Raw genomic sequence first — 25600 nt, 5'->3', positions numbered from 1 at the left:
AATAGGGACCGGATTCGCCGACATAGACTGTTTATCTTGTTTACATTTATCAATGCTGTTGGTAACTTCGTCTTGTGCGTATTCACTGATACAAGTATTAAACGCACAGATGCACTGAAGACAAACGGTATCCTGGCAGTTAGTGCAGGAAATAGTCAAACTAAACCAAATAGCCAAGAAAATTGTTCAATTTCTCGAACAAATCATAAGTTAAATCGTGACGACAGTAAGGAACGGTTGGTGGAAAATGGACCAAGGAAAAGAAAAACAATTGAAGCAAAGAGTGACGGCGGGGATAAGGATGGGGAATGCAAAACTGTTCATAACGACCGGAAGTATTGTGAAACCTGTCGCGTGACCCCTCCTCCAAGGTCACATCACTGTGTGTTGTGTCAGACATGCATCCTAAAGCGCGACCATCACTGTTTCTTCATGACTGTGTGCGTCGGCTACTTCAACCAGAAGTTCTTCGTGATGTACTGCTTCTACATGATGGTCGGCACATTCTATGGAATGTTTCTGATCGTTCTCCACATGAAAAAGCTATATAACGTTACATTCAACGGTCCTCAAACGTTTGTATTTCTATTGTTTGACATGGTAGGTAAGATTGCTACCAATGCTCCAGTAGAGCTTGGCTACATATTCCTCTTGTTTCTCATGTATGCCTGTCTGACCGCCGGGCTCATTGCTGCAGGTTTGTGGTTCTGGCAGCTACAGATCACTCTGGCAGGACAGACGACGTATGAAGCTACGTCGACAGGAGGTGGAACAGTATCCAAAACCCCCCCCCCCCCCCCAAAAAAAAAAAAAAACAAAAACAAAAAAACATGAGAATAATGCTTATAATTAAATTCAGATAACTCAGTCATGTACTAATTAGGCATGAATTTCCGTAATTTTACTTACTTTTACAATAAAACAAATTGTGTTATGGCGCATTGATATTTTATCCGATAATTCAGTTTGGCCAATGACTGTGCCGCTTTTAAAATCCCCCGCGAAATTGTTTTGTATTTATGACGTCATAGTACGTGACGTACAATTCTTTCGGTCTATGGAAAAATAACCTCAAAGATCTAACCAATAGAAATAGGTGTAACCTATGAAATTAAATTATTTACCGATGTACAAAATCATGGTACAACAAAATGCGATATGATCACAATGACAGCAGCTCATCAGGGGAGCACAAATGTACCGGCCCACGTAGGTCATTACGTATCGTTTGCCTGACTAGTATATCACAAATGGGACTTGATATTCCGCTTTGGTTCCATACCGATCGCTTGGGGACATTAACAGGACTTTTCACAACTATAGTTATCCAAGTTTGGTGGTATGTTCTATTTATCTCTATATTTGTTACCAATGTACAAAACGAATATAGAAACGTTTAAATTCAAATCACCAAGGCAACTGATTAATAAAAGTGCATATAAATCATGATAGGAAGTAAATTACTTTACACGCAGGTCCCATACACAATAATGCACTTCGTATGTAGGAGTAATAATTACCCATGAAAAAAATTAAATTGTAGCAAAAGACATCATATCCATATAAAGTTTACGCATTAATCCATGTTTAACACAAAAAGGCAATCCATGATATGCTACCCGCTAAAAACATGAAATGAGCATCACAGTATGAAAGTTACAAACAAAATCAAAATAAAATGGCGATTCATTTTGAGTTAATATAAAAAAGTGTGAATTCAGCATGCAATTTATAAATGTTGTTCGAGAAAGGTGGATGGAAATATGAAAAATAGCTATCAACATCATTTCTTATTTCTAATATAAGTAATATCATATTAAAATACTGAATAGCGGACTGTCAAACCCGAGTTAGAGGGACGTGCTGCTAGATCACGTAGTGAAGCACGTCAACGTCCCGTAACATTATCGATCGACCGATGTATTTTACCTGTGTAGACAAAATATTTTATCTTTATGTTATATTGGGTTGAGTGTCAGTGCACACGTTCAAACAAATACACACTTTTTGTGTCGACATTGTTGATCTTCTTATCGGATTACTGTAGCACACAAACAGCGAAACACCAGGTCAAATACAATAGTTATTAGTCCAGATAGCTAGAGTACTAACATAACGATGTGATCAAGGAATATCAGGTCACTGGTCACACCTGTCACACAATCAACGGGTATGGTGTCACTCGGTCTCGTCTTCGGATGGCGTGTGCCGTTTAGGATTCGGTTGATGGCGGCTGGAAACTTGTTTTTCTGTTTCTACTTTACGTTGATGACACTTGTCGTTACTGTGGTGTGCTGGTCAGAAGTCTTACCCGATATTTATGTGGGTAATAGGGACCGGATTCGCCGACATAGACTGTTTATCTTGTTTACATTTATCAATGCTGTTGGTAACTTCGTCTTGTGCGTATTCACTGATACAAGTATTAAACGCACAGATGCACTGAAGACAAACGGTATCCTGGCAGTTAGTGCAGGAAATAGTCAAACTAAACCAAATAGCCAAGAAAATTGTTCAATTTCTCGAACAAATCATAAGTTAAATCGTGACGACAGTAAGGAACGGTTGGTGGAAAATGGACCAAGGAAAAGAAAAACAATTGAAGCAAAGAGTGACGGCGGGGATAAGGATGGGGAATGCAAAACTGTTCATAACGACCGGAAGTATTGTGAAACCTGTCGCGTGACCCCTCCTCCAAGGTCACATCACTGTGTGTTGTGTCAGACATGCATCCTAAAGCGCGACCATCACTGTTTCTTCATGACTGTGTGCGTCGGCTACTTCAACCAGAAGTTCTTCGTGATGTACTGCTTCTACATGATGGTCGGCACATTCTATGGAATGTTTCTGATCGTTCTCCACATGAAAAAGCTATATAACGTTACATTCAACGGTCCTCAAACGTTTGTATTTCTATTGTTTGACATGGTAGGTAAGATTGCTACCAATGCTCCAGTAGAGCTTGGCTACATATTCCTCTTGTTTCTCATGTATGCCTGTCTGACCGCCGGGCTCATTGCTGCAGGTTTGTGGTTCTGGCAGCTACAGATCACTCTGGCAGGACAGACGACGTATGAAGCTACGTCGACAGGAGGTGGAACAGTATCCAAATCAAAGATAGATAATCTTTTGGATGTCTTCGGAAGGTATTGGATACTAACAATACTACTGCCTATTCCTATTCGACAACCTCCTTATTAATTTTTATCTGTTGGTAATTCCAATTGTGATGAAAAATAAATGATTTAAAGAATAATTGTGACTGTTGTGATAATGTTCCATGATAACAAGTTATATAGAACACTATTGATATTAAAATACCATCACTATACAGGCATTTGGAAAACAATAGGTCATAAATAGGCAACTAGACCATTACATTGGTAACCAAAACTGGCACACAAAAAACCTACAGAATAATGATCTAGCCTTTCAAAACAAAGGAAGTAAAATCCTAGACATTAGAAACATCGATTAGTCTTACCATGTCCGTGCATTCAGGTATCTAGATTTTAGTTTAAGCAGTGTTATGGACATCTCTTTTCCCTTCAAGCACAATCCTGAATATCACTTATTATAGGATGTCATAGTACATACGTACAGATGTATATCGCTCAGTGTCAGTTTGGTACTTTTTCCGTTCGGAATTATACTAATTGTTTATACTTAAATGTGGGGTTTCATCCAATTTTACGAAAATATTTCCCTCTATGTTAAGTGTAGTGTGCTTCTTCATATTTGGCATTTGCATATACATACAAGCAGGTGCTGCAAAGAGGAGAAAACAAAATCGAGGATTCCGAAATCTTATTATTTGTTCAATGCGTCATCCCTAGAACTTTGAAGAATTTGTTCCTCGTGTATTGAGCTGCCTGATGAAAATAAATCCACAGAGGAGGAGGCAAAACCAAGGATTCCTAATTAACTGTCGTTAAACTGCACCCGGCCCCGGTTACATTTACACATTCTGGTTTACTGAAAAGGACAATTTTGAAGACCATATCGAGAAATATTATGTCACAGTTGAACGCATTCGTTAGGTAGTTTGGGAGAGAAGTTTTATGGATATTTGTAGCAAACCATCTGTCAATAAATGGAGCAACTTAAAGCTGAAGGTAACACGACCATAGTCGATAATTCGATATTGAAATTCATTCAAAGTTCGCTAAATATTTATTTACTAAAAACGTATTTCCATGATTCAGTTTTACTGACATATCATGCCATAAATCTAATGGACATCACTTCCTTTGGCCCATACTATGTTTAAAAGTGCCTGGTGTCTAACGTCTTCGACATTGTCTTTGTCAATACAATTGTTTGAGAAATTGAACAACGTGTACAATTGAATTCAGTCTCATCCAGTTTACTAAGTACTTTGATATTTCCAAAACTTAACGGCAAATACTTCCTTCGTGACAATTTGTTGCAACCATGCCATTCCGTTACCAAGAAATCCTAACGGTGTCATCCCCACATATCATGCTTTTCTAAGTAGCGAGAGTAAAGTTCTCGTATCTCTACTCCACTTCTCTGTGAAGTAGATTTACAAGAATTAATGATGATCACCTGGAAATCTTTTATTTGAGGCGGATGACTGCACTTTACCACAAATTACCTTTGCAAATGTTCTATATGACAGAACATTATAAATAAGAAACGGTTCAACACAAGCTGATCAATTTAAAGTTGGGATAACTTCTTTGTCCCATATTTACCATTTGAAGTAATTCGTATCCTACAGACTTACGTTTGATAGGATCGCGTGTCATCTGGAAAACCCTGTTGATATTACTTCTTTGATCCTCTTTATAGAAAAGGAATATTTTGTTGGTTTGTTTTGCTGTCTGGTAGTTAAAAGCCTCGATTGCAATTGCACACTCGATCTTCAATGTTTTGGCCTTCTTGTTATGATGAAGTCTTGTAGTGGTAGTACCGGCAACCACTCGATGTATAAGAGTATTACGGGAACACTGTCTCTACGTTCTTCTAATGACGCTAATAATTGAAGATCTTTCTTTATTTTTGCGATGTTGTTTCTCTGTTTCTGTAGTCTTTCTTGATGAATCTGATACCTTTGTTTTGGATCCTTTTATCCCCTTGTTGGTATGGTTTCCAGATTGTTGCTCCATAATATTCCAAGATATATCTAACAAGGTTGATGCATGTTGTTTTTCTGCATAGATAGTTCTGGAACGTTTCTTAGATTCTCTTTAGAAAGCCGAGTGTTGTGTTTACGGTGGCTGATTTATGCCATTTCATCTTTTCGCCCCGAAAAGACGAAAATTAAAAATCTTAATTCTCGTCTTTTCGCCCCGAAAAGACGAAAATTAACAAACCATAATTTTCGTCTTTCGTCTTTTAGCCCCGAAAAGAGGCGAAAAGACGAGAATTAAGAAACCTTAAATTTCGTCTTTTCGGAGCGAAAAGACGAAATGGCACAAATCAGCCACCGTATGTGTTGGCTTTTCTGCAGACCCCATTGATATGTAGGCTCCGCGTTTCAGATCGTTTGATATCTGGCGTTCTAAGAGTGGATTGTCCTTTACTTACTGGAGTATGAATTGGTTTAGCTTGTGGAATCTCCGGGTGTGCTTGTTTATGTTAAGGATGATTTTCCCCGTTGAATCTTATGTCCCAGTGCTAGGTTGTTAACGCCTGCTTAATTGGAGGTTTAGGTGGTCGTTCTCCGTCTGGATGGTTCTATTGAGCAGACAGTCATCGGCAAAAAACGTAGTGATTATTTTACGTTGTCTGGTAGATCGTTAATGTGACAAGAACATAATCTGACAGAGCCAGCACCTTGAGGAACCCTGAATCGACTGGTATTTCCTACCAGGTTCTCATTTATTTGATCGTATGGAAAAACATAATCTGACATAGCCAGTACCTTGTGGAACCCTGAATCGACTGGTATTTCTTACCAGGTTCTCATTTATCTGATCGTATGGAAGTTTTTTTATCCATAGATGAATGCTACCTTGGATATCATACTGATATACTTTATGTAATATTTATCACAGTGTATAGTTTCAAATGCTTTCGAAAAGTCTAGTGTAGCCACATCTACTTGCCTGCCTTTGTCGAAATCTTTGAGAAAGTAATTGAGGTGGTGATTAGTTGTGTCTCGCAGGAGTATCCTGGTCTGAAGCCATGGTTCAAATTTGTATTATGTTGTCTCCCGTGTGGTTTAAGATATGTCTGCAGATGATATGCCCTAGGATTTTACATGTTACTGATGTTATCTACACCGGTCTGTAGTTTTCAGGTAATTAATTATCTCATTTTTGATAATGCTGGAGGTGTTGAATATATCTTCAATATTCTGATCGCTTGCCTGTGTCTAATGATACCTGTAGTATTCCCTTCAGTACAGGTACTATTTTGTCCGCATATTCCTTTAGCATTCGATTAGTTTTATAATCTGGACCGGTCGTTTTTGATGAATTGACCTTTTTATAGTAATTGTTCAGTCAGTTTTTATTTATCTTATTTGGTGGGATGCCAGTTACAGTGTATGTTTTGCCTCGAGTATTGTTGCTGCTTCGGAGAGAGAGTAAACTGCTGTAGTTGTATTTCAGCCTCTCTTTAACCATCACTTACTAAGCTGATCCCTTTCTTTAGTGTCTTGGAGTTTTTACTTATATATTTCCAGAAGGGTTTTGTGTTGTTGCTGTTGTTGAGTCCTTGTATGCCAAGTTGGACCCCGTCGCTTTACATTAATATTCTTTTTATAATGATCTACACATACACTAATTTATTGTTTTTTTTTTTGGGTCTTGTTGTACAGTCTTTGTTTTTTAAGCATTAAGTTTTGAATTTATTTTATTCATTACATTTCAAAAACTGTATTTTTTAAAAATGAAAGTAGATTTGCACGTACATAAGCGACATCAGAGTTTGTCAACTTCCGGTAGGTGAAAAACGAGAATACGTAAAATATAAACAACGATGAACACAATACAAGTTTGACATCTCAACTGCTATACAAGATGTGGGTGTTTGGATACGGCTCACTGATATGGAAAGTTGATTTCCCGTTTAAACGGAAACTAGTCGGTTATATCGAAGGCTTCCAACGAAGGTTCTGGCAGGGAAGCACAGACCACAGGGGTGTCCCAGGCAAGGTGAGGCTCTTGGCGCATAGCTTTTCATACTCTGATAATCTTGATGATTGTAAACGTCATTATTTTCAATAATTAAAATACACAGCTCACTTAAATTATAAGCTTACACTTTTTTCGACTCGGAGACAAATGACATCTCAAAATGATAGATGTTAGAGTTTTTCCCCTTTATATAGCACATCATAGGAAAAAAATACAAAAAATATACTGTATATATAAATACGAACAAAAAATGTAATCGGAGCTCATATGTCCTTATGACTTTTTGCATTGAATTTCTGATACTTAAAATGCAAATACAAGACAAATAAAATCCACTATTCTATACAGTATAACTATATGTACAATTTTTGTAATAGTTACTTACAAAATGTATACATGTATATCTATAATTACATGACAGAAAGATGCATTCATTCTCTTCTTCGGTATTAAATGGGCCCAATTAATAAGTAGTAAGTTCCAGTGATAGTGTCATATTACACCTAGGAGAGCATTTGAGCTGAACAAATATATTTCCCTTAAAAGTAGGTCAAAGGTCAAAATATAGATCACAGTGACCCGGATTAAGTACACATTGTTCACCAAGGTGGACCAACATCATAAGTAAGAAGTCACAGTAAATCATAATACATGGAAAATGGCATGACAAGATTTAAATATCAAAATAGGATGTTGTATTCTTTATTAACAGATATTGGTATCTATTTCAGCCTGGCAGAGTGGTGACATTAGTGAAATCTGCAAAGGAGTCAAAGGTACAGGTAAAATGCATGTGAACATATTCGTTTTTTTTTCTCATAACCCAGTGGTTTAAATTAGACCTATTGATATTGGCTCATACTAGCCTACAATTCTGCATAATATATTTTCAAATAATGATATTTGGCCTTTATTAAAATTGTATATATGGTAGGTCAAATTTACTCAAATGCATGGATGATAACACAACTGAATTGATGTGGTTTCAATGCAAGTAGTAGGAAAAATGTGGTATAATGCCAAAATACAAAATTAAATGTTTACACTGTGACTGTATTAATGAAGAAAAATATTTTAAAAATCTGAATGGAGGTTTTTGATAATGAATCAAATGTCGCCTAAAAAGTATACTGTATTAGACCCAAAAATGCCCACCCAGGGTGGTTAAAAAATTAAAAAGGGACAAAATTTGGGTGAACATTTAATAAAATTGTTGCATAGCCATAATCAATTTATAAAAGAAATCAAATAGAGAAATCTTCGGTTTTTATAGTTTCAGTGTGTATTTAAGTCAATGTAAGTGAAATTGAGGCTTCAAAAAGAGGGAAGGCGTGATTATTATTTAATATTAAAAAGTTTTATGTTGTATTCATATCATTCTAGATTTTTATTTTGGGAAATTCTTTTGAGATATTCAAGACTAGAGAACTCTTTGTGTTTACTTGAAGGAGAAGGTATGGGGAGTGGCATATGAGATTGCGGAGGAGGATGAGGTAAAAGTTAGAGAACACCTCGACTACCGAGAGAAGGGAGGCTACACCTTAGCAAGGGTCAAATTCCATCCTGAAAATACCCAGGAATCTCCGATTGATCTTGAGTTGTACCTAGCAACAGAGGGAAATGATAATTACCTAGGGCCTGCTCCTATCAATGAGATCGCCAAACAGGTGATCGTGTCTATTGGGCCAAGTGGAAAGAACATTGACTATGTGTTGAACCTCGCTCAGGCCATGAGGTGTATTGCACCTGGAAGGGAGGATCCACATCTGTATGAACTAGAGAGGGAGATAAAATCACAACAAAAGAATTGTGATAGCCATATACCATAAGTATTAGTAGACTAGTATCTGATTTCCCTTGATCTGACTTCCTGGTACACTGAGTTAAATTGTTTGCTTCTTTGATAGTGTTTATTTTTATGTGTACATGTATGCATGGTTTTACAGGTTTTCCAAACCAGAACATGGCATTGAATTTACTCGTTTATACTTCTTTAACATATTTATGATTTTTGTTTATTTCCACTTTGCCACAACATAATTTTATACCAATTACTAGTGATAGTCAAGTTTTAAAGGTAGTAGAGGAATCAGAGGTTTCAGCATTACATGTTAAGTTTTTTTCATGGCATTGTTTTCACTAAAGTTTTGAAATCATTGAAATTATATGTTACTTTGTTAACATAATTGTGGTTTTTCTTTTATTTCCACTTTATCACAACATAGTTTTATACCAATTATTGATAGTCAAGTTTTAAAGGAAGTAGAGGAATATGTTGTTTATTTACTTAAATTCTGACTTAAATCAGCATTACACGTTAAGTTTTTTTCATGGTATTGTTTTCACTAAAGTTTTGAAATCATTGAAATTATATGTTACTTTGTTAACATAATTGTGGTTTTTCTTTTATTTCCACTTTATCACAACATAGTTTTATACCAATTATTGATAGTCAAGTTTTAAAGGAAGTAGAGGAATATGTTGTTTATTTACTTAAATTCTGACTTAAATCAGCATTACATGTTATCACAACATAGTTTTATACCAATTATTGATAGTCAAGTTTTAAAGAAAGTAGAGGAATATGTTGTTTATTTACTTAAATTCTGACTTAAATCAGCATTACATGTTAAGTTTTTTTCATGGTATTGTTTTCACTAAAGTTTTGAAATCATTGAAATTATATGTTACTTTGTTAACATAATTGTGGTTTTTCTTTTATTTCCACTTTATCACAACATAGTTTTATACCAATTATTGATAGTCAAGTTTTAAAGGAAGTAGAGGAATATGTTGTTTATTTACTTAAATTCTGACTTAAATCAGCATTACATGTTAAGTTTTTTTCATGGTATTGTTTTCACTAAAGTTTTGAAATCATTGAAATTCAATCTAATTAACATTAGACGTGTAATTCCGCTCCACTACGATACTCTACGTTATGCTCCAATACAAGATCTAATAGAGCCCCATTCGGGGTCACCTCAGCATGACTTCTTGCCTAGAATCGGAACATCTCGGGACGTACTCTTAGCCGTTTACACTTCCGAATGAATCAACCACACCGAAGATTCCGTAGGTGACAAGCTGATTGGCTAACCATAGGGGTCATGCTGAGGTGACCCCGAACGGGGCTCTGTTAGATCTTATATTGGAGCGCAATGTAGAGTATTGTAGTGGAGCAGAATTACAAGTCTAATTTTAATTAGATTGCATTGAAATTATATGTTACTTTGTTAACATATTTGTGATTCTTCTTTTTTATTTCCACTTTGCCACAACATAATTTAACACCAATTAGTGATAGTCAAGTTTTAATGGTAGTAGAGGAATCACAGTTGTTAATTTACTTAAATTCTGACTTAAATCAGCATTGTTTTGAAATGATAACCTGATACTTAACATTAAATGGTGTAAGCAAGGTCTAACAGAAGGATGTGATATAGGACCAAGAGACATGTATTATCTATGCCTACCCATGGGTTACCTACTCTGTAATTATAAATACAGTATTGATTATTGTTATAAAATGATTATGATGAAAAAAGAAAAGACTACATAAGAAAGAAAAAGCATAAATTTTGTACAGTATCAGGAACGTGCTTGAACGTGGTGTTGCAACATTAATATGTGTCGGTGTATACAAAGTGCTTGGAAATTAAGTCAGTGCTGAAATATATCTGTTGTACTAAAACATACTTTTCACTTTCATTGAAGTTTAAAGTCTTTTTTATTTGATAAAAAATAAATCTTTTCTTGAAAAAATGATAATAGACTAAAAGTTCCTCAATTTTTAGATCACCTGAGACGAAGTCTCAAGTGACCTATTCTAATCGACTTTTGTCTGTCGTGTGTCTTCAAACAATTTACATTTTTGACTTCTTCTCCAAAACTGCTGAAGCAATTTCAATGAAATTTTGTAAAAACCTTCTAAGACATAAGGCCAATAAAAAATTATATGGCCCCCACCCCCCAGGGGACTGTTGGAGGGGCCAAAAGGGGTCAAATTGACTAAAATTTCAAAAATCTTCTCCACTCACAGATGTGGTAGAATAAAATACTCTTCATAGGTCTTCAGACAAGTTCCTTTGCAAAATTTATGAATTATATGACCTTGGGGTCTTACATTTTCCCTGGGGGAGAGGGTCAAGTTTTCTAGTTTATACAGGGAAAACACATTTTTGAGCATTATTTGGTCATTTGTAATAAGAAATAAGTCAAATGTTGTCAGAATTATCAGTATGAGATGGCCGTTGAATCTTATTAACAAATTTTCCACGACAGATCCACAGGGGCCTTGGGGCGGGGCCAAAAACAGTCAAATAGGGTAGAACTTCAAAAATCTTCTTCTGAAATTCGGAAATGATAGAATCAAATACTCTTCATAGATGGAAAGGTCTTAAGGTCATTTACAAAAATTGTGAATTATGTGACCTTGGAGTCTCGCATTTCCCCCTTGAGAGGGGGTCAGGTTTACTATAGTTTGTGTTGGAAAAACACATGTATGAACATTTTTTGCTCATTTTCATAGGAATTAAGCCTGAGATAGCATTTTAACATCATATCCATATTGGTCCTGGCTGACCCCCAGGGGCCAGAGGGGCGGCACCAAAAGAGGTCATAATGGCAAAATTTCAAAAAACTAACGAATTCACAGATTTGATGGCACCAGGTACTTATACTCTTCATAGATTGAAAGGTCTTAAGGCCCTTTACAAAAGTTGTGAATTTCATGGCCCTGGGATCCCACATTTTCCTCTGGGGAGAGGGTCAAATCTACTATAGTTTGTATTGGAAAAACACGTTTATGAGCATTATTTTGCTCACTTTTCACAGGAAATAAGCCAAACTCAGTTAGAATTATTAGCCTAAGAAATAGCATTTACCTGGGTTAACATATCTATATCAGTCTTTGCTGACCCCCAGGGATCAGGGATCAGAGGAGCGGGGCCAAATGGGGTCAAAATGACTAAAATTTCTCAAAAATATTCAAAAATTCATTTTGAAAAAGTCAAATTTATAAAATCACTGACTGACTTAGTGTTTATATGTCTTTGCTTTATTTTGTATACGAACTCAGGTGACTGTTAAGGCCCATGGGCCTCTTGTTTAATTTTCAGTTTGTAAATTGTTGTTTGAATTGTAAAATAATTTATAATGTATTTTTCTATTTCATTAATGATGATTGAGAGAAGTGCACACTTAAATAAATGAAGACAAATTTGTCTTAATTGCTTGAATTTGATAAGAGAACCCCAAAAAGCCAGCATTGACATGCTGCATCTTGAAGTATTCAAATTTGATTATGGTTTATATGCATACAATAGACAGATATATTTTAAAGCAAAGCAGTGCAGATTATTTAATGTAAAAAAAGTACCTAAACTGTTTTGTTATGTAATAAAATTACGTTGTAAGTGTCATATTCAGATATTGTTGTTTTTTAAACCTCATTGAATATTTCTTTGAAGCCTGAGAAGTAAGATAATCAGTTGTGCTGTTTCTGTTCAAACAAAGTACAAGAAAAGAATCTGAACTCTATATTCAATAAACAGTAGGAAATACATTCACTGTGACCATCCAGTTATCATACATGTACATGTATCTATAGTAACATGGATATGTGTAAAATAATTATACAATAACAAGAGATCCCAGAGGGATCTTGGCACCCACCAAAGATTGATCTATGTCTGACAATTATCAGATGGATCTTTTCTCTACTTTTCAAACTTCAACTATCAAATTCCAAGATGGCGGCCTGTCGGCCAACTTGTAGACTAATCAGCCCCAAAATGCACTATGCCTACATAAGGAAATTGAGAAAGATCCTTGCAGTACTTTCTGAGAAATAGCGGTAAAAAACTTCAACCATAAAAAGCCGTCCTGTTGACTGATCGGTCCCAAAAGTCAGTATGCACAACTAAGGTCCAAGGGGAACCTGCATATAATTTGAGAATGATCCCTTTCATACTTTCTGAGAAATAGTGGCAACAATTTTTACTACCAAAAACCAAGATGGCTGCCTGGTGGTCATCTAGTTGAACGATCGGTCCAAAAATGCAATATGCACAACTAGGGCCCTAGGGGAACCTACATATGAATTTTGAAATGATTGCATCAGTACTTTCTGAGAAATAGCCGTAACAATCTTTAAATATAAAAATCCAAGATGGCGGCCATCTCGTTGACCGAGCGGTCCCAAAATGCAATATGCACAACTAGGGCTCTAGGGGAACCTACATATGAAATTTGAGAAAGATCCCTTCAGCATTTTCTGAAAAATAGCGATAAAAAGAATTGTTAACAGACGGATGGATGGACCACGGACTAAAGGCGATTTGAATAACCCACCATCATCAAGCCCGGTGGGCTAAAAATAACTGTATTCCAACTTATTTTCATGTGCAATTAAATTTTAGTGTGATAAAAAACCATGAAAAATCATCACCTGGAAATCCTCTGACTACAGGTAAAGTAGAACCATAGTATACTTGTACTTATAGTATTAAACCGTGAAATGAGATCACTGGTAAAAATTCTTGGGCATGAAAATACGAGATTAAGTCACCTTGAAAATGAGTTGGTTTACAGTACCTCCTCCTATAGGCTGTAGTTAGTGTGATGTGCCACGTACCAGGTACCTGCATGTAGTTAATGTGATGTGTCACGTACCATGTACCTGCACGATATATCAAACACGACAAGGATATACTGGCCAGTACATTATTTTGTTCTCGTGCTAAATATTTTATAAACTATCAGGACAGGATGATCATTGAACCACTTTAAATTCCCGGTACATTGTATTTATTAAGCAGTGAGTTTGATCTCATCTTTGTACGCAAAGAAACAAGCAAATGATATTACAAAGGTGACCCCTGGCCATCCAAAACAGTCCCGTAACAGATCAGTTCAAGCTACATGTTAAGTAAGCATTGTCCTATCTGATTACAGCTTGAGTACACCGTTATCACATTGGTGGTTTTACAAAATCAAAAGGATCTTGAGCGAGCGTCTATTACATATTAAACTTGTGAACCTTGTCAAAATAAAATAAGATCATTGTGGTAATCACATATGAAGATCATATTTAAGTATTTAAAAAAACCCATTGAACTTTCATAGACTACAAGACAATGTGATAAACAGAAGACATTCACATCTGTCATCTTTACTTCCTGAGTTATATCATTGTCTATATGGCAACACCATAGTCATATCACTGTGTCCTGAATACAAAAATAACTAACAGGCAGATTCCCTGGATCACTGCAGGCAGATCATAGGGTAAATGGATATCACAAGGTATTTTTTTTATACTGTAACAAATAATGCCAGCCTCTTTACACAGAAGTTGTAAGGTGTACCTCTAAACAGAATCAGAAGACTTCGTGCTCAGCTCCAACACAGTTGTGATTAAAAGTACTTGGTGAGTATCAGCCAAGGTCTTTCTTCATCCAGGATATATGTCTTGGGTCCCATTTCACTATCTCTGGCTTTCCTTTGTTATTGTCTTTCACGTCAGGTTGTGGTGGTGGTGGAGGCGGTGGGGGAGGTGGTAGTGGTGGGGCGACGGGTGAAGGTAACGAGGCAGTAGATAATGTCTGGGATTGGACAGGTGTGTCAGGTTTCTTTAAACCTCCATTGTTGTCTGATTTTTGCTGATCCTTTTCATGGGGTCTTATAGTTGCAGCTGTCAGCTGCTTTATCTAAGGCAAAAAAGAAGAAGATTTTATTGCTAAATTAAATGTTGAACACCATGCAGTATCATTAAAGAAAACATATTCAATTCTAGTCAAAATCTTGATAATAAACCCAGATACTTGTTTTTAAATTATTCTGCAATTTGTGCAATATTTAAATAATCAGGTTTATAGATGTTTAATTTACCGTAAATTAATTCATTTTTGCAAAAACACCACTAAAAACATAGGTATTATTAAAAGAATAACACAAAAATTTCATGTATCTGCCTTTTATTAGTAATATTCCTGAATTGAAATCCTTTTCAATTTCCCCAATGAATTACATGTACCAAACACATCAAATACATGTGTGCATTTTATGAATACACATACCTGGTATATAATCTTAGTAATTTCATTTAAATGATATAAGGCAAGACAAGTATAGTATTTATGTAAATCTCTTTCTCCAAAAGAAAGATTTCAAAGGAAATAAACATCAAAGTATAATAGATGAATTTTTGACATACCAAATGTTCTGGTATAAGTTTAGGATCGGCACCAAAGCTGATGATAGCATCACAGAATGTGTAGTTGAGGTGTTGGTAGAAATCCTGTTTATCATGTGTAGTCAGGTACATGGTGTGGTAGCCCCGACTATAAAGATACAGATTTAAAATATCTGACCAATGTGGCTTAAATTCAATAATACATTTAAAAATTATGATAATGGATGTCCAAGTCACAGGTTAATGTTGAGATAAAATATGGATGTTATCTTATAGCAGTTAAGTTTACAAGAGCCTATCACCTAACTTAGTGGCATTCTTTCTTTTCATTTCACCAAAATAATGTGTATACTGTTACCAACCTCTTGGCATATTTTTCTGACTCTTCCATAATCACTCTCCCATATCCTTTTCCTCTGAGGCTCTTTCTTACACACACTGTCATTAAAAGAAATCAAAACTATCAGATACATTTTGTATTAGCATTTTTACTGATACAATGTTTCTTCCTTTGATCTGAAAGTGCACAAAGAAAAATTGAAGATGTCACTTGTGTGCTCCCCTTTCCACCTCTACAAGTCAGCTGAAAAGTAGGGAACCTCTAAAATATTTTGAAAATAACATAACTCTTTGCATAACAGATTGTAGGGAGATCTTAACATGAATGAAGTATGCTGAGACTTGGAAACCATACTTTAGGGCCTTCCTCACAAACCATCTTGAAGAATGTAGGGAGCCCTGTATTTTCTTTAATAATAATCTTTATTTATAACCTATAAAATAAAACCATAAAGTTCTCAATAGGTAAAACTGGAAGTACCCACTCCATCCTCTGTTTTTGGAACACTGTTTATGTTGTAAACTAGTCAGCAAGGTCTACACACAAACATATTCTCACCGGACTCGATCAAACTGCTATTCTCCTTTCCATGTACGATAGACAGTTTACTGTGACCTAACAGTTCTTCTTTTCCTTTCTCTTGGCCAATCAGTACAAGACAAACTGGGAACTTGTCATTTGACTTCTGTAAACTGTGTAGCCTGAATAGAATATAAAAGTATTATGACAATTACTGTGGTATCAAAAAAAGCTTTTAGTGATCCTGTTGTTTCTTTTTATATATAGAATTGGTAAGGTTGGGCAAGGATCAATGTTGGATTTTCAAAAGCAAAAGATATGGCCATGGTCATTAAAGAAGTATATACCTTCTACCCATCTTAGCTTGACCAGTAAAATATATGTGGTGAATTGATTTACTGGCAGTCTCTGTAGTAACTTCTAAGTGCAAACTGATGGAATAAAACTGCCTCAGATATCTAACAGTAGAGCTCTCATTTAAATTTAATCACAACTGAAAAGTATTACAGCCACACCTTCAGGCCCTACCCATCATTATCTATCACAGAGAATTAATAGAAAGAGACCACACATGAATACCAACATAAGACAACCATCAAGTATCTGCTTCATTAGTGATCTCATTCCACCTTGACAACATTCATCCATTTCCAGCCTAGAAGGATCACTATTGTCTTGGAAAACAAAGATAAAGACCATGCCATTGATACTTGATCTGGAAGAAATGACATCTATCAGCTCATGCCAAAGTGTAAGATGAAAAAGGATTCATGAAAACCAATACAGGAAAAAGCATTAAAACACAGCTTAGCTGTTAATTTAGACAGGCATTGAACCACTGGAGCTGCATCTGACTAGGCCAATCATCAGTAACTCAATTGGTTGAGCACCTGGCTAGTGTTGGTCACAACAACTATTGTAAGAGGAGCATGCATGGCAAGATCAGGATTCAAAACTTCGAAAAATGACCTCTGGATGCTCTACCACTGATTAAGCCATGACCTACACCTCCAATACGGGGATTTCGAGATCCCAAAACGATGTGGGTAAACTACAATTTACAGTTGATTAGTCCCACCTTCCAGTGATTATGACGTCACAAAATTCAAGTCAAATGATGACCTCATAATCACCGGATGGTGGGACTAATCAACGGTAAATTGTACTTTATCCACGTCATTTTGGGATCTCAAAAGGTTTAAAATAGAGAGGTTTAACATGACGGGACACGTCTTTTGAAACATAATGACATGTCTAAAGCTCTGTCACCAATAAATTAATTGACCCGTTCCAGCCCTTTATGTAAAGATATTTGTAACATCGCCAGTGAATATATTAATTGTCACCTTCATCAGACAATAAACAAGTCAGAAGTACGCAGAAGTGTAAAAAGATACATACACAAGTTGTCTTTGAAATGAAAAACTAAGATTGATGATCAATGCCAATATCAGTACAGTACTTCAATAATTGTAATTGCACTGAAATAACACTGCCTAATACATATGTACCTGTATATCTACAAAGTTATTCAATGATATTGTCAAAAGCCTGTGCCATCACAATAAAACAATTACAGAAACATTTAGATACATGTGGTGTTTCTGATTGTTTCAACAATATTTTCCCATTGTTGAGGAAGATGCTTTTACTCTTTTACTTAAACAAATTTTAGTTAGCTGAAGTATCTTTGTCATGCTATAAATTTTACAGTATAGTGTACGTCGAGGGCTTGTGCAATATTACCAACAGAATACCTAAAATACAACAACTGACGCTTGTAACGTTAACTTTAATTCCAAAAATTGTCGGATTAATCACCTAGCCGCTTTACTTCTTGGCCATTCTTCATTAAGAATATTCGCACATTCTTCCATATACTGTGGATAGTCATGCAAAGTCTTAGTTGTCAACTCCATTTTTGGACATGCCTTCTTCAACTGGGGCCTCGTTTGTTTACATTTCACAGGAAGTAGCCGGTGTTTTGCATCATAGTCGGACAAATGTTTAGTTTAAACGAAGTCGGTTGAACTCAATTTACAAGCGTCAATTCAACGTTGATCAGTTATAATCTAGCACAATGAGCAGAACTACGGATCCACCTCCTCTCTCAGCGAAGGATAAAAAGTTTGTTTATATACTTTGCTTACATGTATATTGGCCAGTTGGGTTAAGCTAACTTCTTTTCAATGTGTTTCAAAAGTTCCCACTTTGACCTTTCCACGAAAAGTTTAATTTATGTAATACAGTACGGATACAGCACTCTACTGTAGGCTAATTGAAACAAAATAACGTTTGTCATGAAACCGGATCTTATCTCCTTTTGGCTCTAGTTGATGACATATCCGCAATGAAACGTACACATGTTCACAAAATAATCTAGGATAGGACCGTATGAGAGGGATGGCATTCGGGGCAACCAAAAGTCGAACCTAAACCATATTGCAAGGACCATATCACAGGAGTTTGACATTCTGTCAATAATATATAGGGTATAAAATATGAAAAATATCCCTAAATACTCCTTAATATAGTATGTAGAGGTATTTTTAAATATAATACTATATATTAATGACAGAACGTCAAACTCCTGTGCAGGAGTTTAGGTAACTGCTTCTGGTTTTTGAAAAATATATAATTTAGCCTAACCCTACTATACTGTAGGGATAGGTTATTATATTTTTCCAAAATTAGAAGCAGACACCTGTGTCTGACCTGAAAAAAGGGCTGAGGTATTCACATTAGGGCTGTAGCATACTGGGATGAAGAGCTACTGAGTTTGTTCAAATAAATGACCTTGACCTTCGTTCACGGACACAGCTTTCAAAAAAGCTAAAATTATCAAGCAACTTCGCATCAATATCTGACCTGATGTTGAGTCTGTAGCATGCTGAGATGAAGAGCTACCATGTCTTCAAATGAATGACATTGACCTTTATTCAAGTCACAGAAGTGATATAGGCTAAAACAACTAGTAGTATGCTGGAATGAAAGGCATCCCTTATACATTCAAGGTCACAGAGATGTCAGTTATATGTGAAAATCATAAAGAACTTCTCAATATATATGAAAGACCTAAAGATCAGCTAGGTATGCATGATTCTTTTGTATTCTACAAAAGATTTTTTTCCTCACTTCTGTATGATTTTACTGTGTTGTATCGTGCCAATAGTCAGATGACCATTATGGTCCATTTGGGCCTCTTGTTGCACTACTGTCACAATATACATGTATATGTACCAAAAACACCAACCTGCCCATTTTACAAAATAAATACAGTCATTGAGTGGACATGTACAGTGTAACTTGTCTAAACCGACTGTAAATCATTTTCTCTTTACAGTTCTTTTGCCTACCTCACCATTAAAGACAGACTACCTGTGATCTTGTCAAAAATTGCAGACAGTGTATATAGGTTAAAAGGAAAAATTAAAGAAGAATATGGAGAGGTATAGTATTTGAAATGTTTTAACAAGAAGCTGAATTGACATGCACAGAGCACCTTAAAAGCAGAAAGCGATGTGAATGCTATTGTACAACATATATAAATGAATAATCATACCTTGTATTCACTCGGTTTTCTGTCATCTATCAGAAATCTTCTGCCCATAGGTGCAGCTAGCTAGAACAATAAATGCTGTTTTCTCTAAGAACAATACATTGACATTGTACATTTTATGTGACAAGGAGGTCCATGTATTCACAAATGATTTAGAAAAAGAAATTAGGTTTCATTAATATCTACACAAAACTTGGGTAATTGAACACTACCAGAATTTGTCCTTGTATATCTTCATTACCTGGTAAGTGTGGAAATTGTTTTGTTGGAAAAATTCAACAGAAAATAATTTTCTTCTTTAAATGTGAAAATTGTTTTACTGCAGGAAGGAACAGAAGATCTTAAATCTTTTGCTGGGTGTATATCCAAGCTACGGAATGAAGTTCAGACCAATAAACCCGTAGTTCCCATCAAAGATGGTCGTTCTGATGTAGTTGTATGGAATGATCATCTAGAAGAAATCATTAAATGTACAGGATCCCCTCCAAAGTGGTTTGAATCACCATGGCTATATGTAGAATGTTACATGTATCGCAGGGTCCAGGAGGCTGCAGAATTATGGTAAGAAGTTGTATGTAATTGTCTCCACTTGCCATTCATATCACTATCATTAAGTACACAGGATAAAAAGTTACACTGAGGATGGCGCTATGCCTGTTATCCATTCATTAATCTGCCAGTCATTTGATCTTTACTGAAAGACAAAATTCACAGAAGGTTCATAGGATCTAAAGCGATGTTTATCATATTCTTTTTGGCATCAATTGAAATCTAGTAACAGTACAAATTACAGATTGTTACGTCATGTTGGTAAATGATGGTTTCAAATTTCAGATCTTTTACATTTGTATTTTTCAGCAAAACATTGAAAGATTTTGATGTTTTCCGAGAACAGAAGGAAAAATCCTTTTTTGATTCTCAACAAGCCATACTTGTACTGATGGAACACCTCCACAATGTCGTAGAGGAATTCAAATCAGGAAAACAACTAGATTTGAAACATCTGTTTGAAAACTTTCTCAAGGTAAGTACATGATTGTAGGTAAAATGAAAAATGAAATATATATATTTTGTATAATTGGAACATAGTTATCTATAATTGTACCATAGACTTGATTTAGTTATCTATAATTGTATATGTATTGACAGTAATTATTCAATGATGTGCTACCTTCCCATAGACTTGATTTAGTTATCTATGATTGTACATGTATCGACAGTAATTAATTAATGATGTATTACCTTCCCATAGACTTGATTTAGTTATCTATAATTGTACATGTATCGACAGTAATTAATTAATGATGTGCTACCTTCCCATAGACCTGATTTAGTTATCTATAATTGTACATGTATTGACAGTAATTATTCAATGATGTGTTACCTTCCCATAGACTTGATTTAGTTATCTATAATTGTATATGTATTGACAGGAATTATTCAATGATGTGCTACCTTCCCATAGACTTGATTCAGTTATCTATAATTGTATATGTATTGACAGTAATCATTCAATGATGTGCTACCTTCCCATAGACTTGATTTAGTTATCTATAATTGTACATGTATTGACAAGAATTATTCAATGACTTACTGTTAATCAACTTTCTTTCGAGTGCAATTTAATTTCGCAATTCAAGTAAATTGCTGAAAGTTTATCTCCACTAATTAATATCTACATGTATACATCACTTTTATTGATATGAATGTTCATTCAATTTGTAATTCCGCTAAACTCTATCTTTGGGAACTTGTTTTGAAATGGAAATTGCGAAAGGTTTACAGTTATAGGCTTATTGAATACTAGTAATGGAGGTATAGAGGACTTCATTTTAAATTATGTATACTTTAACTACCTGGTATTCCCATAACTGGTCACTGTGTCATTGTATGGTTATCTGATACACAAAGTGCTTAGAACTCAGATACAGGTTACATGTGTATTAAAGTTATGCAATTAATTATGCTTTTATTTAATATGAAATTAGAATTAATGATTCAGCCTAGTTTATTTTTACATATGTCTCAGATGGTGTTTTAGAACCAGGTATATACAGTGTAGCTTGACAACCAATAAAGGACATGTAATGTTAATGATATGTTTCCAATTGCAGGTGTCTTTGTGGGGAAACAAATGTGACCTGTCAATATCGGCTGGACAAGACTTCGCACAAACCACGTCACCACTGGATCAGCTACACCAGTTTGAACCAAAGATCCTGGTAGATAACACAGATGCTGTGTTCACCTGCCTACAAAACGTCAAGGTCACCAAAGGTCATCAGGCTTGTGTGGACATCATTTTGGATAATGCAGGGTTTGAGTTGATGACTGATCTCTGCTTTGCTGAGTTCCTCGTCTCCTTTGGCCTGGCTTCAAAGATCTGCTTTCATGTAAAAGCTATTCCCTGGTTTGTCTCAGATGTAACTCCATATGACTTTAGCTGGATGATCAATCAACTTTGTGCCTCAAATAGTGTATACATGTCCAAGTTTGCCAGTAAATGGCAGCAATATATAGAAGATAAAACATGGCAGGTTGTAGTGGACGACTTTTGGACTTTGTCTTTCCCATTCAATGAAATGGAATCACGTTGTCCAAATCTTCATGCAAGATTGGCTCAGAGTGATTTTATTTTTCTCAAAGGAGATTTGAATTACCGGAAGTTGGTTGGAGATCTTGCTTGGCTATTTACCACCCCATTCCCAGAGAGTCTGAGGGGTTTCCAACCTGCACCCCTGTGTGCATTACGGACAAGTAAGTCTGATACCATTACTGGGCTGAAAGATGGCCAGGCTAGTCAGGTGAAGGCTCAGGATGACAAATGGATGGTCAACGGAAACTGGGCAGTGATCTCCTTCTCTGACAAAATGTCCTAGTGTGTCAATTTTATCTTCATTTGAACTCTTTTTATCCTCTTGAAAAGAAAAGAGTTCTTTTTGGCGTCCATATTTGAAAAAAACCCAACCCTTTGAATTTCTTTGTGACTGCCATATTTGAAAAAAACCATCCCTTTAGAATTAAAAATGATAATAATTCACTTCAGTGTATGCATGGCGATGTTGAAATCAAAATGTCTGTATATTGAGGACACCTGTTTTCATGATTGTTGATTAAGTAATGTGATTTAATGTCTGAAAATGTTGGCATGTTTGGATATTGTCATTCTCAAGCTATTATGGAGAGATTGATTTAAAAAAAAATATTTTTTACTTACCAAGAAAGATGTTTTCTGAATCTGTGTGAAAATTTGGTCATTGGTAGGGAATTAAGACAAAATATTATTTACTTCTTTTGTAAAATAAGCCAAAATTTAAAATCACAAGTTTGCTGTTGAAAGAATCATGTATACTTGTATATAACTGATGAACAGTAGGCACTTACATTTTATCTTGTTGTATCGCAAATTATTGAGTTCAGAGATGATATTGGTCATTGTAAATTTCTCAGTCTGTAAACTGTCATTGTTTTAAATGTGAGCATCACATTGTCAGCAGAAAACCACAAACATGATTGTGGTTGAAGAGAAAATACTGATAACAAAAGCTATTTAAAGTGAAAGAAAGAATTAAATGTGGTGAACAGGACAGAGTAAGTAAAAATTTAACACAGGGCTGATACAGAAATGAGATTACCCAAAAAAGAAATCTACTGGAACCAAATTCTTCTTGTCTTAGTCATGAATACCATGCACTTTCTCTAATGGTATGATATTTCCCCACTAATGCATACCATGCACTTTCTCTAATGGTATGATATTTCCCCACTAATGCATACCATGCACTTTCTCTAATGGTATGATATTTTCCCACTACAAGTCAATTTTTAGTTTTCTCTATTAGGACTGTTCCAAGCTCATCTTTCTGAATAGGGAGAGAGACCTGCAATTTATTAAAAACTGACATATTTTGCATGGAAAATACTAGAAAATCAAGGATTCAGCAACACCACCATCACCCATCAATGGAATATGATCACCCATCAATTGAATATATGTACTGCCACCCTTTTTATACAGATGAGCAGTAATTATTTTGGTATCAAGTTTCATATGTACATTATTTTGTAACCTATATTTATTGATGCTAATGGTCTGAACTTGCACTGCATGAAATACGCATTTTTATTATCCTCCGCTTTCTCCGAAATGGGGGATATTAATTTGGGTTTGTCCGTCTGTCTGTCTGTACGTCCGTCTGTCTGTCTGTAACGTTTCCCTGCAATAACTTTCACAAGTGTAAACAGATTTTCTTCAAACTTGGTGACAAGGTTGAATGCCTTAAGGGCTCAGCCAAGTTTGATCACGACTGTCAATGGACCTTATTTAGCGGAGTTATGGCCCTTTGAATTACTTAAAACGTCATTTTCTGCCATTTCCGTGCAATAAGTGTAACAAATGTAAACCGATTTTCTTCAAACTTTGTGACAAGGTTGAATGCCTTAAGGACTCAGCCAAGTTCGATCGCGACTTTCAACGGACCTTATTTAGCCGAGTTATGACCCTTTGCTTAAATAAAAAAGAGTCAGTTTTTTCCACTTCCGTACAATAACTGTAATAAATATTTACCGATTTTCTTCAAACTTGGTAACAAGGTTGAATGCCTTAAGTGCCTGGCCAGGTTCGTTCAACTCTTTCAGCGGATGTTATTTATCAGAGTTATGGCCCTTTAATTTACTACAAATGTCATTTTTCTGCAGTTTCTGTGTAATAACTAACAACTAACAAATGTTAAAACTCATAGTTAAAACTTGGTTACAAAGTTAAATACCTTAAGGGCTTAGCCAAGTTCGATCGCCACTTGTGACGGACCTTATTTAGCAGAGTATGGCCCTTTGATTTAATAAAAAAAGTCATTTTCTGTCATTTTCCTGCAATAACTTTAATAAATATTAACCGATTTTCTTCAAACTTGGTAACAAGGTCAAATGCCTTAAGGGCTTGGCCAAGTTTGATTACCACATCATGTTTCAACCAAGGTTAAACCAAACCTCAATAATGTTTACCTGTGATATGTCCTGAAAGCGGGGGATGGAAATTCCACCATTTTGCTTGGTTTTTTTTTTGTTAAAACTCTCAGAATATTAGAGACTATATCTTTAAGTATGGAATTTCACTACATACCAACCCCTATCCCTAGAATAAAATATATAGATGATAACTTCCTTCAGCTTTTGCTAAAACAACTGCAATTAGGATTAAGTTTTTGGAATGGAGCTTGTTTATAATAGCTAATGATCTACAGTGTATACGTTGTACGTACGTTGTATGTTTCATTTGATTTACTTTGAAATACAATTACCTGCATGTGTTTCCGTGCATTTAGCGTTATTAGATTTATATGATTATTTTACAATGTTTCCAGTAAATACTTGAGCTTCACCTCTATACTTACTTTTATGTTTTAACTTCCTATTACATTTGTTTATTGAAATGAGGAATGTGATATGTGTTAACAGTAGGACCATTGATTTTGAAGAGCTTAACACATATATACCTTTGAAGCAGGAATTTCAGCTATCTTTAACCGATCATACTACATGTACAAAGAAGACTAAGTTTGTGCAGATATGACCCCAAAAGGAGGCTGGAGAGATGAAGTGAATGTAGTTTTCATATGCACATTAATTTCTATTGCCATGTTACTAACTAGTTATGAATTTATTAGAAATCTAGCTTATAGCAAATACATGTATTGCATATCTTGCTTTGCCATATTGCCTTATTTGTTTTCCTTTTATGTTTCCATGGACATAATTTTCTTTTTGTTATCAAAATATTTTATGAATTGTTTAAAACCACTTTTATTTTTTCAAAGTGCTATTTACTCGGAAGGATATGTTTTATTACAGAAATAAATTCCAGAACATAACAGAGT

At 35.4% G+C, this 25600-nt stretch overlaps 4 protein-coding genes across 5 annotated transcripts; 3 read left to right on the top strand and 1 right to left on the bottom strand.

Moving 5' to 3' along the window:
- Positions 1 to 2172: 2172 nt before the first annotated feature.
- On the top strand, positions 2173 to 3201 carry LOC138319711 (palmitoyltransferase ZDHHC22-like). The gene has a single exon (XM_069262851.1). It carries the CDS (start codon positions 2173 to 2175, stop codon positions 3199 to 3201), a length of 1029 nt encoding a protein of 342 aa, XP_069118952.1.
- Positions 3202 to 6885: 3684 nt separating this feature from the next.
- On the top strand, positions 6886 to 9629 carry LOC138318861 (putative glutathione-specific gamma-glutamylcyclotransferase 2). 2 transcript variants are annotated; one of them, XM_069261625.1, is made up of 3 exons: positions 6886 to 7127; positions 7841 to 7891; positions 8558 to 9629. In XM_069261625.1, the coding sequence occupies exons 1-3, from the start codon at positions 6993 to 6995 to the stop codon at positions 8936 to 8938; spliced, it is 567 nt and encodes a 188-aa protein (XP_069117726.1). In that variant the 5' UTR covers positions 6886 to 6992; the 3' UTR covers positions 8939 to 9629. The 2 variants fall into 2 exon arrangements, with proteins under 2 accessions (XP_069117726.1, XP_069117727.1); XM_069261626.1 differs by having other exon boundaries at positions 6887 to 7127; positions 7841 to 7885.
- A 4267-nt stretch (positions 9630 to 13896) lies between these two features.
- LOC138318860 (N-alpha-acetyltransferase 80-like) lies at positions 13897 to 18132 on the bottom strand. The gene is made up of 5 exons (XM_069261624.1): positions 17987 to 18132; positions 16205 to 16347; positions 15669 to 15744; positions 15328 to 15454; positions 13897 to 14821 (listed from the first exon to the last, which is right to left on the bottom strand). Exons 1-5 carry the CDS (start codon positions 18082 to 18084, stop codon positions 14549 to 14551), a joined length of 717 nt encoding a protein of 238 aa, XP_069117725.1. The 5' UTR covers positions 18085 to 18132; the 3' UTR covers positions 13897 to 14548.
- Positions 18133 to 18197: 65 nt separating this feature from the next.
- On the top strand, positions 18198 to 25594 carry LOC138318859 (damage-control phosphatase ARMT1-like). Its single transcript, XM_069261623.1, has 5 exons — positions 18198 to 18292; positions 19509 to 19614; positions 20050 to 20285; positions 20583 to 20748; positions 21839 to 25594. The coding sequence occupies exons 1-5, from the start codon at positions 18246 to 18248 to the stop codon at positions 22601 to 22603; spliced, it is 1320 nt and encodes a 439-aa protein (XP_069117724.1). The 5' UTR covers positions 18198 to 18245; the 3' UTR covers positions 22604 to 25594.
- The last annotated feature ends 6 nt before the right edge of the window (positions 25595 to 25600 follow it).

The sequence above is a fragment of the Argopecten irradians genome, chromosome 3, assembly GCF_041381155.1.
Source record: "Argopecten irradians isolate NY chromosome 3, Ai_NY, whole genome shotgun sequence".
Classification (NCBI taxonomy): Eukaryota; Metazoa; Mollusca; class Bivalvia; order Pectinida; family Pectinidae; genus Argopecten; species Argopecten irradians.
This window is presented reverse-complemented; position numbering and strand designations above follow the sequence as displayed.